Raw genomic sequence first — 17,632 nt, forward strand, 5'->3', positions numbered from 1 at the left:
TTTTCCCTTAGGATCCGGCGTTCAACCGCCATGCCGTCAAACGCAGCCGCGGTAAGTCTTGGAACAGACATGGTACTTGCTGAAGCAGGTCCCTTCTTAGCGGCAGAGGCCATGAGTCCTCTGTGAGCATCTCTTGAAGTTCCGGGTACCAAGTCCTTCTTGGCCAATCCGGAGCCACGAGTATAGTTCTTACTCCTCTACGTCTTATAATTCTCAGTACCTTAGGTATGAGAAGCAGAGGAGGGAACACATACACCGACTGGTACACCCACGGTGTTACCAGAACGTCCACAGCTATTGCCTGAGGGTCTCTTGACCTGGCGCAATACCTGTCCAGTTTTTTGTTCAGGCGGGACGCCATCATGTCCACCTTTGGTCTTTCCCAACGGTTCACAATCATCTGGAAGACTTCCCGATGAAGTCCCCACTCTCCCGGGGGGAGGTCGTGCTGAGGAAGTCTGCTTCCCAGTTGTCCACTCCCGGAATGAACACTGCTGACAGTGCTAACACATGATTTTCCGCCCAGCGAAGAATCCTTGCAGTTTCTGCCATTGCCCTCCTGCTTCTTGTGCCGCCCAGTCTGTTTACGTGGGCGACTGCCGTGATGTTGTCCCACTGGATCAATACCGGCTGACCTTGAAGCAGAGGTCTTGCTAAGCTTAGAGCATTGTAAATTGCTCTTAGCTCCAGTATATTTATGTGGAGAGAAGTCTCCAGACTTGATCACACTCCCTGGAAATTTTTTCCTTGTGTGACTGCTCCCCAGCCGTTCAGGCTGGCATCCGTCGTCACCAGGACCCAGTCCTGAATGCCGAATCTGTCGCCCTTTAGTAGATGAGCACTCTGCAGCCACCACAGAAGAGACACCCTTGTCCTTGGAGACAGGGTTATCCGCTGATGCATCTGAAGATGCGATCCGGACCATTTTTCCAGCAGATCCCACTGAAAAGTTCTTGCGTGAAATCTGCCGAATGGAATCGCTTCGTAAGAAGCCACCATTTTTCCCAGGACCCTTGTGCAATGATGCACTGACACTTTTCCTGGTTTTAGGAGGTTCCTGACTAGCTCGGATAACTCCCTGGCTTTCTCCTCCGGGAGAAACACCTTTTTCTGGACTGTGTCCAGAATCATCCCTAGGAACAGCAGACGTGTCGTCGGAGACAGCTGCGATTTTGGAATATTTAGAATCCACCCGTGCTGTCGTAGAACTACTTGAGATAGTGCTACTCCGACCTCCAACTGTTCTCTGGACCTTGCCCTTATCAGGAGATCGTCCAAGTAAGGGATAATTAAGACGCCTTTTCTTTGAAGAAGAATCATCATTTCGGCCATTACCTAGGTAAAGACCCGGGGTGCCGTGGACAATCCAAACGGCAGCGTCTGAAACTGATAGTGACAGTTTTGTACCACGAACCTGAGGTACCCTTGGTGAGAAGGGCAAATTGGGACATGGAGGTAAGCATCCTTGATGTCCAGGGACACCATATAGTCCCCTTCCTGGTTCGCTATCACTGCTCTGAGTGACTCCATCTTGATTTGAACCTTTGTATGTAAGCGTTCAAATATTTCAGATTTAGAATAGGTCTCACCGAGCCGTCTGGCTTCAGTACCACAATATAGTGTGGAATAGTACCCCTTTCCTTGTTGTAGGAGGGGTACTTTGATTATCACCTGCTGGGAATACAGCTTGTGAATTGTTTCCAATACTGCCTCCCTGTCGGAGGGAGACGTTGGTAAAACAGACTTCAGGAACCTGCGAGGGGGAGATGTCTCGAACTTCCAATCTGTACCCCTGGGATCCTACTTGTAGGATCCAGGGGTCCACTTGCGAGTGAGCCCACTGCGCACTGAAACTCTTGAGACGACCCCCCACCGCAGCTGTTTGTACGGCCCCAGCGTCATGCTGAGGACTTGGCAAAAGCGGTGGAGGGCTTCTGTTCCTGGGAATGGGCTGCCTGCTGCAGTCTTCTTCCCTTTCCTCTATCCCTGGGCAGATATGACTGGCCTTTTGCCTGCTTGCCCTTATGGGGACGAAAGGACTGAGGCTGAAAAGACGGTGTCTTTTTCTGCTGAGATGTGACTTGGGGTAAAAAAGGTGGATTTTCCAGGTGTTGCCGCGGCCACCAGGTCCGATGGACCGACCCCAAATAACTCCTCCCCTTTATACGGCAATACTTCCATGTGCCGTTTGGAATCTGCATCACCTGACCACTGTCGTGTCCATAAACATCTTCTGGCAGATATGGACATCGCACTTACTCTTGATGCCAGAGTGCAAATATCCCTCTGTGCATCTCGCATATATAGAAATGCATCCTTTAAATGCTCTATAGTCAATAAAATACTGTCCCTGTCAAGGGTATCAATATTTTCAGTCAGGGAATCCGACCAAGCCACCCCAGCGCTGCACATCCAGGCTGAGGCGATCGCTGGTCGCAGTATAACACCAGTATGTGTGTATATACTTTTTAGGATATTTTCCAGCCTCCTATCAGCTGGCTCCTTGAGGGCGGCCGTATCTGGAGACGGTAACGCCACTTGTTTTGATAAGCGTGTGAGCGCCTTATCCACCCTAAGGGGTGTTTCCCAACGCGCCCTAACTTCTGGCGGGAAAGGGTATAACGCCAATAATTTTCTATCGGGGAAAACCCACGCATCATCACACACTTCATTTAATTTATCTGATTCAGGAAAAACTACAGGTAGTTTTTTCACACCCCACATAATACCCTCTTTTGTGGTACTTGTAGTATCAGAAATATGTAACACCTCCTTCATTGCCCTTAACATGTAACGTGTGGCCCAAATGGAAAATACGTTTGTTTCTTCACCGTCGACACTGGAGTCAGTGTCCGTGTCTGTGTCGACCGACTGAGGTAAATGGGCGTTTTAAAGCCCCTGACGGTGTTTGAGACGCCTGGACAGGTACTAATTGGTTTGCCGGCCGTCTCATGTCGTCAACCGACCTTGCAGCGTGTTGACATTATCACGTAATTCCCTAAATAAGCCATCCATTCCGGTGTCGACTCCCTAGAGAGTGACATCACCATTACAGGCAATTGCTCCGCCTCCTCACCAACATCGTCCTCATACATGTCGACACACACGTACCGACACACAGCACACACACAGGGAATGCTCTGATAGAGGACAGGACCCCACTAGCCCTTTGGGGAGACAGAGGGAGAGTTTGCCAGCACACACCAAAACGCTATAATTATACAGGGACAACCTTTATATAAGTGTTTTTCCCTTATAGCATCTTAATATATATAATCATATCGCCAAATAAGTGCCCCCCCTCTCTGTTTTAACCCTGTTTCTGTAGTGCAGTGCAGGGGAGAGCCTGGGAGCCTTCCCACCAGCATTTCTGTGAGGGAAAAAGGCGCTGTGTGCTGAGGAGAATAGGCTCCGCCCCCTTTTCGGCGGGCTTCTTCTCCCGTTTTTCTGAGACCTGGCAGGGGTTAAATACATCCATATAGCCCCAGGGGCTATATGTGATGTATTTTTTAGCCAGAACAAGGTATTCTCATTGCTGCCCAGGGCGCCCCCTGCAGCGCCCTGCACCCTCCATGACCGCTGGTGTGAAGTGTGTGACAACAATGGCGCACAGCTGCAGTGCTGTGCGCTACCTCATGAAGACTGAAAAGTCTTCTGCCGCCGGTTTCTGGACCTCTTCGCTTTTCGGCATCTGTAAGGGGGTCGGCGGCGCGGCTCCGGGACCGGACTCCATGGCTGGGCCTGTGTTCGATCCCTCTGGAGCTAATGGTGTCCAGTAGCCTAAGAAGCCAATCCATCCTGCACGCAGGTGAGTTCACTTCTTCTCCCCTAAGTCCCTCGTTGCAGTGAGCCTGTTGCCAGCAGGACTCACTGAAAATAAAAAACCTAAAAACTTTTTCTAAGCAGCTCTTTAGGAGAGCCACCTAGATTGCACCCTGCTCGGACGGGCACAAAAACCTAACTGAGGCTTGGAGGAGGGTCATAGGGGGAGGAGCCAGTGCACACCACCTGATCCTAAAGCTTTATTTTTGTGCCCTGTCTCCTGCGGAGCCGCTAATCCCCATGGTCCTGACGGAGTCCCCAGCATCCACTAGGACGTTAGAGAAATCAGATATGGGCTTTTATACGATAAAGCCGCCAATTCCGACACTCTCCTGGCTGAAGCCAGGGCCAGTAGCATGGTTACTTTCCATGTAAGATATTTCAAATCTACCGATTTGAGTGGCTCAAACCAATGGGATTTGAGAAAATCCAAAACTACATTGAGATCCCACGGTGCCACTGGGGGCACAACCGGGGGCTGTATATGTAGTACTCCTTTTACAAAAGTCTGGACTTCAGGAACTGAAGCCAATTCTTTCTGGAAGAAAATCGACAGGGCCGAAATTTGAACCTTAATGGACCCTAATTTGAGGCCCATAGATAATCCTATTTGCAGGAAATGTAGGAATCGACCCAGTTGAAATTCCTCTGTCGGGGCCTTCCTGGCCTCACACCATGCAACATATTTTCTCCAAATGCGGTGATAATGTTGTGCAGTCACCTCCTTCCTGGCTTTGACCAGGGTAGGGATGACCTCTTCCGGAATGCCTTTTTCCCTTAGGATCCGGCGTTCAACCGCCATGCCGTCAAACGCAGCCGCGGTAAGTCTTGGAATAGACACGGTCCCTGCTGAAGCAGATCCCTTCTTAGAGGTAGAGGCCACGGATCTTCCGTGAGCATCTCCTGAAGTTCCGGGTACCAAGTCCTTCTTGGCCAGTCCGGAGCCACTAGTATCGTTCTTACTCCCCTTTGCCGTATAATTCTCAGTACCTTGGGTATGAGAGGCAGAGGAGGGAACACATACGCTGACTGGTACACCCATGGTGTTACCAGAGCGTCCACAGCTATTGCCTGAGGGTCTCTTGACCTGGCGCAATACCTGTCCAGTTTTTTTTTTTTTTTTTGTTGAGGCGGGACGCCATCATGTCCACCATTGGTCTTTCCCAATGGATTACAATCATGTGGAAGACTTCTGGATGAAGTCCCCACTCTCCCGGGTGAAGATCGTGTCTGCTGAGGAAGTCTGCTTCCCAGTTGTCCACTCCCGGGATGAACACTGCTGACAGTGCTATCACATGATTTTCCGCCCAGCGAAGAATCCTTGCAGCTTCTGCCATTGCCCTCCTGCTTCTTGTGCCGCCCTGTCTGTTTACGTGGGCGACTGCCGTGATGTTGTCCGACTGGATCAACACCGGCTGACCCTGAAGCTGAGGTTTTGCCAGGCTTAGAGCATTGTAGATTGCTCTTAGTTCCAGTATATTTATGTGAAGAGACGTTTCCAGGCTTGACCACACGCCCTGGAAGTTTCTTCCTTGTGTGACCGCTCCCCAGCCTCTCAGGCTGGCATCCGTGGTCACTAGGACCCAGTTCTGTATGCCGAATCTGCGGCCCTCTAACAGATGAGCACTCTGCAACCACATAGCAGAGAGACCCTTGTCCTTGTCGACAATTTTATCCGCTGATGCATCTGCAGATGCGATCCGGACCATTTGTCTAGCAGATCCCACTGAAAAATTCGTGCATGGAATCTGCCGAATGGAATCGCTTCGTAAGAAGCCACCATTTTTCCCAGGACTCTTGTGCATTGATGCACAGACACTGTCCCTGGTTTTAGGAGGTTCCTGACGAGTTCGGATAACTCCCTGGCTTTCTCCTCCGGAAGAAATACCTTTTTCTGAACAGTGTCCAGAATCATCCCTAGGAACAGCAGACGTGTCGTCGGGATCAGTTGGGATTTTGGAAAATTCAGAATCCACCCGTGCTGTTGGAGCACTATTTGAGTTAGTGCTACTCCGACCTCCAGCTGTTCTCTGGATCTTGCCCTTATCAGGAGATCGTCCAAGTAAGGGATAATTAATACGCCTTCTCTTTGAAGAAGGATCATCATTTCGGCCATTACCTTGGTAAAGACCCTGGGTGCCGTGGACAATCCAAACGGCAGCGTCTGAAACTGATAATGACAGTTTTGTACCACGAACCTGAGGTACCCTTGGCTTGAACTTGAATTTTTGTATGTACAGGTTCAGAGATTTCAGATTTAGAATAGGTCTTACCGAGCCGTCCGGCTTTGGTACCACAAATAGCGTGGAGTAATACCCCTTTCCCTGTTGTAGAAGGGGTACCTTGATTATCACCTGCTGAGAATACAGCTTGTGAATGGCTTCCAATACCGTCGCCCTGTCTGAGGGAGACGTTGGCAAAGCAGATTTTAGGAACCGGCGAGGGGGAGACCTCTCGAATTCCAACCTGTAACCCTGAGATACTACCTGCATGATCCAGGGGTCCACCTGCGAGTGAGCCCACTGTGCGCTGAAATTCTTGAGGCGACCCCCCACCGCCCCTGAGTCCGCTTGTAAGGTCCCAGCGTCATGCTGAGGCCTTTGCAGAAGCCGGGGAGGACTTCTGCTCCTGGGAAGGGGCTGCTTGCTGCAGTCTCTTACCCTTTCCTTTGCCTCGGGGCAAATATGAATGTCCTTTTGCTTGCTTGTTCTTATAGGAACGAAAGGACTGCGTCTGAAAAGACTGCATCTTTTTCTGCTGGGAGGGGACTTGAGGTAAAAAGGTGGACTTCCCGGCTGTTGCCGTGGCTACCAAATCCGATAGACCGACCCCAAATAATTCCTCCCCTTTATACGGCAATACTTCCATATGCCGTTTGGAATCCGCATCGCCTGACCACTGTCGTGTCCATAGACTTCTTCTGGCAGATATGGACATCGCACTTACTCTTGATGCCAGAGTGCAGATATCCCTCTGTGCATCTCGCATATAAAGGAATGCATCCTTTAATTGCTCTATAGTCAATAAAATACTGTCCCTATCCAGGGTATCAATATTTTCAGTCAGGGAATCCGACCAAGCCACCCCAGCACTGCACATCCAGGCTGAGGCGATTGCTGGTCGCAGTATAACACCAGTATGTGTGTATATACTTTTTAGAGTATTTTCCAGCCTCCTATCAGCTGGATCCTTGAGGGCGGCCGTATCAGGAGACGGTAACGCCACTTGTTTGGATAAACGTGTGAGCGCCTTGTCCACCCTAGGGGGTGTTTCCCAGCGCGCCCTAACCTCTGGCGGGAAAGGGTATAACGCCAATAACTTCTTTGAAATTAGCAGTTTTTTATCAGGGGTAACCCACCCTTCATCACACACGTCATTCAATTCCTCTGATTCAGGAAAAACTACAGGTAGTTTTTTCAGACCCCACATAATACCCCTTTTTGTGGTACTTGCAGTATCAGAGATATGCAAAGCCTCCTTCATTGCCGTGATCATATAACGTGTGGCCCTACTGGAAAATACGTTCGTTTCTTCACCGTCGACACTAGATTCGGTGTCCGTGTCTGGGTCTGTGTCGACCGACTGAGGCAAAGGGCGTTTTACAGCCCCTGACGGTGTTTGAGACGCCTGTACAGGTACTAACTGGTTTGCCGATCGTCTCATGTCGTCAACCGACTTTTGCAGCGTGCTGACATTATCACGTAATTCCATAAACAAAGCCATCCATTCCGGTGTCGACTCCCTAGGGGGTGACATCACCATTACCGGCAATTGCTCCGCCTCCACACCAACATCGCCCTCATACATGTCGACACACACGTACCGACACACAGCAGACACACAGGGAATGCTCTGATAGAAGACAGGACCCCACTAGCCCTTTGGGGAGACAGAGGGAGAGTTTGCCAGCACACACCAAAGCGCTATAATTATATAGGAACAACCTTATATAAGTGTTGTTTCCTTATAGCTGCTTAAATATATATAATATCGCCAAAAAATGCCCCCCCTCTCTGTTTTTTACCCTGTTTCTGTAGTGCAGTGCAGGGGAGAGCCTGGGAGCCTTCCTAGCAGCGGAGCTGTGTAGGAAAATGGCGCTGTGTGCTGAGGAGATAGGCCCCGCCCCCTATTCCGGCGGGCTCTTCTCCCGGTTTTTCTGAGACCTGGCAGGGGTGAAATACATCCATATAGCCTCATGGACTATATGTGATGTATTCTTTTTAGCCAGAAAGGTATTAACATTGCTGCCCAGGGCGCCCCCCCCAGCGCCCTGCACCCTCAGTGACCGCCGGTGTGAAGTGTGCCTGAGCGCAATGGCGCACAGCTGCAGTGCTGTGCGCTACCTCATGAAGACTGAAAAGCCTTCAGCTGCCGGTTTCTGGACCTCTTCTTACTTCGGCATCTGCAAGGGGGTCGGCGGCGCGGCTCCGGTGACCCATCCAGGCTGTACCTGTGATCGTCCCTCTGGAGCTAGTGTCCAGTAGCCTAAGAAGCAAATCCATCCTGCACGCAGGTGAGTTCACTTCTTCTCCCCTAGGTCCCTCGTTGCAGTGAGCCTGTTGCCAGCAGGACTCACTGAAAATAATAAAACTATCAAAACTTTTACTCTAAGCAGCTCTTTATGAGAGCCACCTAGATTGCACCCTGCTCGGACGGGCACAAAAACCTAACTGAGGCTTGGAGGAGGGTCATAGGGGGAGGAGCCAGTACACACCACCTAGTGGTCAAACTTTTAAATTTTGTGCCCTGTCTCCTGCGGAGCCGCTATCCCCCATGGTCCTGACGGAGTCCCCAGCATCCACTAGGACGTCAGAGAAACACTGTTGTTATATGCTTTAAAAACGCCAAAAGATGTTATAAAATTATAAAAGTAAGTTTTTAATATATACGAGAGTAAAAACAGTTTAAAAAAATTATTTTTAAAATACAAGAAAATTTTTTTCCATATAAAACTACCGAGAAATAAAAGGATAGGAATTCAAACTTAACTTGAGAACAGTGGGTGGCCTGTACTGTAGTGTACTTAGGAGATTCAGTCCGCCCCGTGTAGAAGCCGTGTGTCGCCATAATGGCCGGCGACCCGCTATCCGGGACGCCGGTTTAGTACTCACCACTCTTCATTCTTCTGGCTCTGTTAGGGGTGGGAGCGTGCTGCGGGAATGTACGCTCGCCGTGGTGGGGCTTGTGAATAGTTCCCTCAGGAACTAGCATCCTGTCAGCGGGGAACGGGACCATGAACCCTTCAAGAGGTTGCCCCCCCCACCTCCCCCTAAGTCCCACGAAGCAGGCAGGCTGGTGCCATCCAGTCCTGCCTGAAAATAACAGAAAACTCTGCAGGAGCTTCCAGAGACGTGACCGGCTGCTCCGGGGACATTTTCTAAACTGAGTCTGGTAGGAGGAGCATAGAGGGAGGAGCCAGCCCACACTGTCAAACTTCTATAGTGCCCATGGCTCCTAGTGGACCCGTCTATACCCCATGGTACTAAATGGATTCCCATTATCCCCTAGGACGTAAGAGAAATATGAGAACCTGCCAAGATAGTAATCCGAGTCAGGCCAGTATGTCTAATTTAGTCCCAGACTTTAGATGTATATTCCACTGAAGATAATAATTTGGGGCCTGATTCAGTGTTATGAGCAAACTAAGAAACAAGGAGCAAAAATTGAGCAATTTGTGCCTGGAAAAACAACATGCTGCAGTGCTCCCTTGCATTGAAAATGCATTTCTGTTTTTGCATGCAGGGTAGATGCTGGCTGCTTTTGCACATAGCAAATACCGGACAGCTTTTTTTAAATTATTATTATTATCCTTTATTTATATTGCGCCGCAAGGGATCCGCAGCGCCCATTACACAGTACATAATCAAATGAGCAAACAAGAAAACAGCACATACAGTACAAGACAATATAGGACAGGTATAGAAAACCCGGGGTTAGGTGCCATCAAAAGGAATATGAGGTATAAGATAGTGTAAGTAAGAAAAGGAAAATGGCACATGTGGAAAGAAGTCCCTGCTCTTGCGAGCTTAAATTTTCACACTGTAACAATTAAGTAAGGACAAGCCAAGCAGCAAACTGCTCCGCTTTCATTGCTTTGCTCTAAACTAAGGATTAGGCTCTGGGGGGTGGTCTTCAGTATGCAGACTGACGGGATCCCGGCGCACAGTATACTGGCGCCGGGATCCCGACAGCCGGCATACCGACACTTATTCTCCCTCGTGGGGATCCACGACCCCCCTGGAGGGAGAATAAAATAGCGTGGCGCGCGCAGCGAGCCCGTAAGGGGCTCATTTGCGCTCGCCACACTGTCGGTAAGCCGAAGGTTGGGCTCCCGGCGCCGGTATGCTGGTCGCCGGGAGCCCGACCGCCGGCATATCGTAGTGAACACGGCTCTGGGTGTTGAAACAATAGCTCATTAATATGTACCTGCGGCTGTAATGGTTTCCACTCTGTCACTTATGACTGTATCCGTCCCGGGACATACTTCCTCACTGGCAGGCTCTATTTGGTTTGCAGATGGTCTTTCCATATGCCCTTGATCTGGGGAGTCTATTGACACAGGAGTATCTGCATTTTGTGAGATGAGGTCAACAGCAGATGGAGAGACCTGGGAATTATAAAAATACATGTTCTTCTTAACTCTTCCAGTCCCAACTGAATGTAAATGTCACATATAATCCCTTCCATACACTAAATATGTGCTCTCAATACTAGATATCTTTATCTGCCCACTAATTTCAGTTTAAACACATGTTGCTTTCCTCATGTCATTGCTTTGTCTAATACAAATCTTACATCAGACCTTAGAATTTAACAATAGGCATAATAACCCCAGGCTGTGAGGGGCACAAAGATCTCCCAAAACATATCTTACTGGAGCAGCCTCTCCCGATTCTCAGTCATTTTCCGTGTAATCACTGATATACAGGTTATATTGTGTGAATCTCCCAGCCCCATCGCATAATTAGCACTAGCATGTATACTAGCTCAATAACGATCTATCTATAGCTGGGTACACACAGTGCGATATTTTGCTCTATAGCGCTTATTTTCAGGGTAATGAGCAATAATAGGATTTTGGTACTTACCAGATAAATCCTTTTCTTTGAATCCACAGGGGGCACTGGAGTCGGTGAGAATGTGTTACCATAAGATCCACTGAACTTACCACAAGACAGGTAAAACTGCTCTGGGTGGGCGTCCAGTGCCCCCTGTGGATTCAAAGAAAAGGATTTATCTGGCAAGTACCAAAATCCTATTTTTTTTCATCCACTAGGGGTCACTGGAGTACTCTTGGGACGTACCAAAGTTTCCCCCTTGGGCGGGAGAGCTGTTTGGCACCTGTAACACTAGACGGCCACAGCTAGATGCTGATGCCGCAAACATATCAAACTTGTAAAAGCGCACAAACGTGTGCACTGATGACCATCTAGCCGCACGGCAAAGCTGCGTCGTAGAAGCCCCACGACCTGCTGCCCATGAAGCTCCCACAGAACGTGTGGAATGAGCTGAAACTGATGTAGGCGGCTGTAGCCTAGCATGAAGGTAAGCCTGACGTATGGTCAGTTTAATCCATCTGGATAATGTCTGCTTGGAAGCTGGCCAACCCATCTTGACTGCATCATAGAGAACAAACAATGTATCCGTTTTACGTACTGTAGACGTTCGGGCTACATAAACACATAACGCGCGTACCACATCCAAAGTAGCTGAAGTTCCTGAACCTTCTGATAACACAGGAACTACGATTGGTTGATTGATGGGAAAAGATGATACTACCTTTGGTAGAAAAGCGGGATTCGTCCGAAGTTCCGCTCTATTATCATGAAACACCAGATACGTTGGCTTGCATGACAAGGCACCCAATTCTGAAACACGCCTTGCTGAAGCTAAGGCTAGGAGAAAAATATTTTCCAAGTGAGAAACTTAACATCCACTTGTTGTAAGGGTTAAAAATATGAAGACTGTAAAAAATCTAAAACCAGATTCAAGTCCCACGGCGCTGTAGGTGGTATAAATGGAGGTTGTATTCTGAGGACAACTTGCAGGAAGGTGTGTACAGTCGGCAAAAGAGCCAAACGCCTTTGAAAGTAAATTGACAAGGAAGACCTGCACCTTTAGTGTAGATAAACGTAGTCCTCCATCTAACCCCATCTGTAAAAATAGCATAAGACGGGATAACCTGAAAGATGATGTTGGAAACTTCCGAGCTTCACACCAACCTATATAGGCACGCCAAATTCTGTGATAATGAGCTGCCGTAACTGGCTTCCTAGCACGTAACATGGTCGGTATAACCGATTCCGGAATACCCTCTCTTCTTAAGAGGGAGGTTTCAACAGCCACCCCGTCAAACGCAGCCGCGCTAAATCGGGGTAAAGGAACCCACCCTGTTGTAACAGGTCCGGACGTAGCGGGAGCGGCCAAGGATCCGAGAACCATGCTCTCTGTGGCCAATGAGGCGCCACTAGTATGACTGTGGTGGACTCTCGTTTGATCCGCTTTAGCAACAGAGGAAGCAGCGGAAACGGTGGAAACAGATACATGAGGCTATACGGCCACGCGATTGTGAGAGTATCCACTGCCACTGCCTTTGGATCTTGTGTTCTGGACACATACTGGGGTGTTTGATTTTGGCGAGATGTCATCAGGTCCACCTGTGGGTAACCCCACCTCTGGACCAACATGTGAAACACTTCTGGATTTAATGCCCATTCTCCTAGATGAAAATCCAGACGGCTGAGATAATCCGCCTCCCAGTTGTCCATTCCCGGAATGAACACTGCAGACAATATCACCTGGTGATGCTCGGCCCAATTGAGGATTCGAGCTACTTCCCGCATGGCCATGCGGCTTCGAGTTCCTCCTTGTTTGTTGATGTACGCGACTGCCGTCGCATTGTCTGACTGCACCTGGACAGTCTGAGACCAGAGCATGTGCACTGCTTGTCGCAGCGCGTTGTAAACTGCCCGGAGTTCCAGGACATTTATAGACAGCAAACTTTCGTGATCTGCCCAGAGACCCTGAAGCTGACAATTTTGGATCACAGCTCCCCAACCTCTGAGACTCGCGTCCGTCGTTAGAATTATCCAATTCCAGACGCCGAACCTTTTCCCTGTGGTGAGATTGTGTACTTGGAGCCACCAGAGTAGTGATACTCTGGCCCATGGAGACAACCACACCATCTGGTGAATCTGCAGATGCGAGCCTGACCACTGTACGAGCACATCCAGTTGAAAAGGACGTGAGTGAAATCTTCCAAACTGGAGCGCTTCGAAAGCCGCCACCATTCTTCCTAACAGTCGAATGCACAAATGTACCAAGACTGTGCATGGCTTGAGCACTAACTGTACCAGATGACGAATACTCTGTACCTTCTGTTCTGGCAGGTAAATTCTTTGATTCACCGTATCGAGAATCATTCCTAGGAATTGAAGTCGTTGAGACGGAATCAGATGTGATTTCTTGATGTTGACAATCCAACCGTGCTGAACTAGCACACTGTATGTCAGCAAGGCATGTTGGAGGAGTATCTGTTGAGACGGAGCTTTGATGAGCAGATCGTCCAAGTACGGAACTATTATCACTCCCAAGGATCTGAGATGAGCTAACATCACAGACATCACTTTGGTGAATACCCGAGGCGCTGACGAGAGGCCAAACGGTAGAGCCTGAAATTGATAATGGTTTTGCTGTACCGCAAACCTTAAGTACCTCTGATGCGGTGGCCAAATTGGAATGTGTAAGTACGCATCCTTGAGATCCAGCGCAATCATGAATTCCTGTGGCTCTAAACCAGCAATTACTGACCGCAGGGATTCCATCTTGAATCTGTAGTAAGTGACGTACTGATTGAGCCCCTTTAGGTTCAATATTGGTCTGACAGAGCTATCCGGCTTTGGAACTACAAAAAGACTGGAATAATAACCTTGACCTTGTTGGTGAACTGGGACCGGAATCAAAACTGCTGAATCTAGCAGAGACTGAATCGCGATCTGCAGAACCGCCTTCTTGTCTTATGACACAGGCAGTCCTGTCTTGAAAAAGCGCTCTGGAGGGAGACAATCGAACTCTATTTTGTAACCTTTTAACACTAAATTGCGGATCCACCCATCTGTGGATGTCTGGAACCACACCAAATGGAACGTCTGAAGGCGTGCCCCCACAACTAAAGATCCAAGATGGGCTGGGAGCCCGTCATGCCACTGGCTTGTCGGTGGTCTTAGCATCCTGACGACGGGTGGTGGTTTGTTGAAACCACGTCCTCTACCACGTTTACCATGTGTGGTTGTTCCTCTACCACGGCCTCAAAAGGGCTGAGATCTAAGGGATTTGAACGCTGGTCCAGAGTATTTCTGTCTAGGTACCTGTGGAGGCAATGGTAAGAAAACAGACTTCCCCCCCGTGGCCTCAGAAATCCATTTGTCAAATTCAGGACCAAACAACTTCTCGCCAGTGTAAGGTAACGCTTCTACTCCTCGTTTGACCTAAAATAAATTAAATTAAAAATAAAGTAAATTAGAACAAAATTGTGGAGGAATCCACGTGTGTGCTTCTATCCTGTGAGGCACCGAAAAAACACTGAGGTACTATGGGAGTATGGAGGGGAGGGGAGTTACTAATTTAAATATTCAGTGCCTGTCCTGCTAACGCCCGTCCATATACCCATGAGTACTCCAGTGACCCTAGTGGATGAAAAAGAAATAATGCACTATAATGTTCACTATGCGCGCTTCTGCGGGTCGTTTACTAGGTGCTATCTAATTTAAACACACGGCTCTATTTTGGCTAGATAGTTCACTATAGTTCAGCCTGTATTGGAATGAACAATATAGTGAACGATTTGCGTCATCACAGCCACTCCCCGAACACTCCCCAAACACTTCAATTTTGATTGCATGCTGAGTTGAGGAAGGAATGGGGGATGGTGGGGGTGGGAATGGTTTTGTAGGGGGGAAGGGAGGAATAAAAGCCTAAACTACAGGGGAGTTGCCTTACAGGGGGGATACCTAAACTACAGAGGGGATGACTAAATTACAGGGAGGGTTCCTTACAGGGTGGGGGGTGCCTAAAGTACAGGGAAAGAGGGTTTCCTGAACTACAGGGGGGTGCCTAAACTACAGGGGGATGCCTAAACTACAGGGGGATGCCTAAACTACAGGGGGTTTCCACCTTAAAGTCCTGCCCACTGCCCTTTAATCCCTGCCCAGTATGTAAATTAGGTGAGAAGCCTAAATAGTGCATATTGTTCATCTTTTAAAATAGTTAGCAAAATCAGTGTGTGCATTATGGGGGTAATTCAGACCTGATCGCTCGCTAGCGTTTTTTGTAGTGCTGCGAACAGGTCAGAACTGCGCATGCGTATGCGCCGCAATGCGCAGGCACGTTGCACGGGTGCAAAGCGGATCGTTGCTGTGCGATGGGTTTTACAACGAATCCATTTGCCCAGCCAATCACAAGGAGATTGACAGGAAGAAGGCGTTTGTGGGTGTCAACTGACCATTTTCAGGGAGTGGTTGGAAAAATGCAGGCGTATCCAAGCGTTTGCAGGGCGGGTGTCTGATGTCAATTCCGGTCCCGGACAGGCTGAAGTGATCGCAGCGGCTGACTAAGTCCTGGGCTACTCAGAAACTGCACAAGATCTTTGTGTACCGCTTGGCTGCACATGCAATCGCACACTTGCACAGCTAAAATATACTCCCCGGAGGGTGGCGACTATGCGAACGCTGGACTGCAGAAAAACACTAGCAAGCGATCAGGTCTGAATTACCCCCTATGTCTTGTGTTCAAGAGCACCGAGGAAAAAGTGAAAGATATCTTTCATAACCAAAATTCTACAGTGTGTACCCAGCTTAAAGGCCAGTATACACTAGCCGAGCCCCCGCCGACGCCGATATTGGAGGCGGTGGGGACTTGGCGAAGTGCCGGCATCGGCAAGTGCATACACACTTGCCGATGCCAGCAGGGAAGTGAGCGACGGCGGGGTGCGATGGGTTTAACAACGAGCGGGAGCGCGCATCGTTAACGATAATGAGTGTACACACTAGGCGATATTGTGAAGCCCTTTCTGAGCAATATTGTTAAAAATATTGCCTAGTGTGTACGGGGCGTAACAATCACGGTATTTCAAAGGATTTGGCCAGTAATCACTCACTTGCCTATCATATTCCCTGAATTAATTACAGAGGCTCTGAGCAGATATTTGCACAAAGAGGTCACGTGCTTACTGAATTTTTAGATGCCCTAATAAAGTTTAGATCAGTTGGGATGGGATTATTCTTGAGAAAATAGCAGAGGCCATACACGTGGTGATATTTGGCCAATGAGCTGCAATTACTAGTAGCATCACATTATATCAACATCATATCATATCGTTCTCATGGGAGCTTTACATTTTGACATATGTTTGGGAGTGCTGACATTACATTCCCTATATGACTCAAAAATGCTATGTATAGAGAGGACTGTGGGCAGTACAAATACTGGAGGTGCTCCAGCCCCCACAGAGCTATCTCTATGATTAGCATTATTCTTGTGTTCCATAGCAGCAATGCTCTTCCCATGTATCATTTTTCTATTCAGTAATCCCCTAAACCTAAACTGTTTTGAGCCCCAATGTGTCAGTGCTATACATACAGTTTCATTTAGTGTGGTTTTGATTTATACTACTGGTTTAAACATTCCTAAGCAGGCGATTGGTATACTTACAGCTAGCTCCAAGGAGACCCCCAATGGTGTCTTCTGAGTATCTTTAGCTTGATTTAATGGACGAATGGAAAATCGCGTCCCAAGAGCTCCTCGGTTTGTCAGTGTGATTGTCTGGGTCACTGTCTCCCCAACAACATGTGTGCCAAAGTCAATGTATTCTTTATCAAGGGCCAGCTGCAAGAAATTGCTTTGAATGTCAATAAATAGCGTAATCGTTATTATTCAATATTGTTATATTAGTAACATCAAATTCTCCCGTATTTTTAATGAGAGTGTAAAATAAATGTGAAGATGCAGCTGTAGATTTAAAACTCTGATTCTGTTTCTTGGACTATGAGAAACTAATTAGCCACACTATTAAAATGGCCACAGGGATACAATGCATACAGTATAACAACTACAGATGTGAGTATAACGTTACACTGGTACATACTTACACTATTAAAATGGCCACAGGGATACAATGCATACAGTATAACAACTACAGATGTGAGTATAACATTACACTAGTACATACATACACTAGTAAAGTGGCCACAGTGATACAATGCATACAGTATAACAACTACAGATGTGAGTATAACGTTACACTAAGTACATACTTACACTAGTAAAATGGCCACAGGGATACAATGCATACAGTATAACAACTACAGATGTGAGTATAACGTTACACTGGTACATACTTACACTAGTAAAATGGCCACAGTGATACAATGCATACAGTATAACAACTACAGATGTGAGTATAACGTTACACTAAGTACATACTTACACTAGTAAAATGGCCACAGGGATACAATGCATACAGTATAACAACTACAGATGTGAGTATAACGTTACACTGGTACATACATACACTAGTAAAATGGCCACAGTGATACAATGCATACAGTATAACAACTACAGATGTGAGTATAACGTTACACTGGTACATACTTACACTAGTAAAATGGACACAATGATACAATGCATACAGTATAACAACTACAGATGTGAGTATAACATTACACTAGTACATACTTACTGTTACAGAGTAATTCCATATATCCATTTTAGAGAAATACATTATATTTTACTATTATACAAAGAATGAATTGAT

The 17,632-nt window shown here is 47.8% G+C and overlaps 1 protein-coding gene across 1 annotated transcript in view; it reads right to left on the bottom strand.

Annotated features, from left to right (window-relative positions):
- Window positions 1–17,632, bottom strand: part of CFAP74 (cilia and flagella associated protein 74) — a 741,155-nt gene that overhangs the window by 322,090 nt on the left and 401,433 nt on the right. The window contains exons 17-18 of the mRNA XM_063943052.1: window positions 16,531–16,704; window positions 10,249–10,429 (exon numbers count right to left, since the gene is read on the bottom strand). Of these exons, the coding sequence (XP_063799122.1) occupies window positions 10,249–10,429; window positions 16,531–16,704 (355 nt within the window). The remainder of the gene's footprint in view (window positions 1–10,248; window positions 10,430–16,530; window positions 16,705–17,632) is intronic.

This window comes from Pseudophryne corroboree, chromosome 10 (assembly GCF_028390025.1).
Source record: "Pseudophryne corroboree isolate aPseCor3 chromosome 10, aPseCor3.hap2, whole genome shotgun sequence".
In the NCBI taxonomy this organism is placed as follows: Eukaryota; Metazoa; Chordata; class Amphibia; order Anura; family Myobatrachidae; genus Pseudophryne; species Pseudophryne corroboree.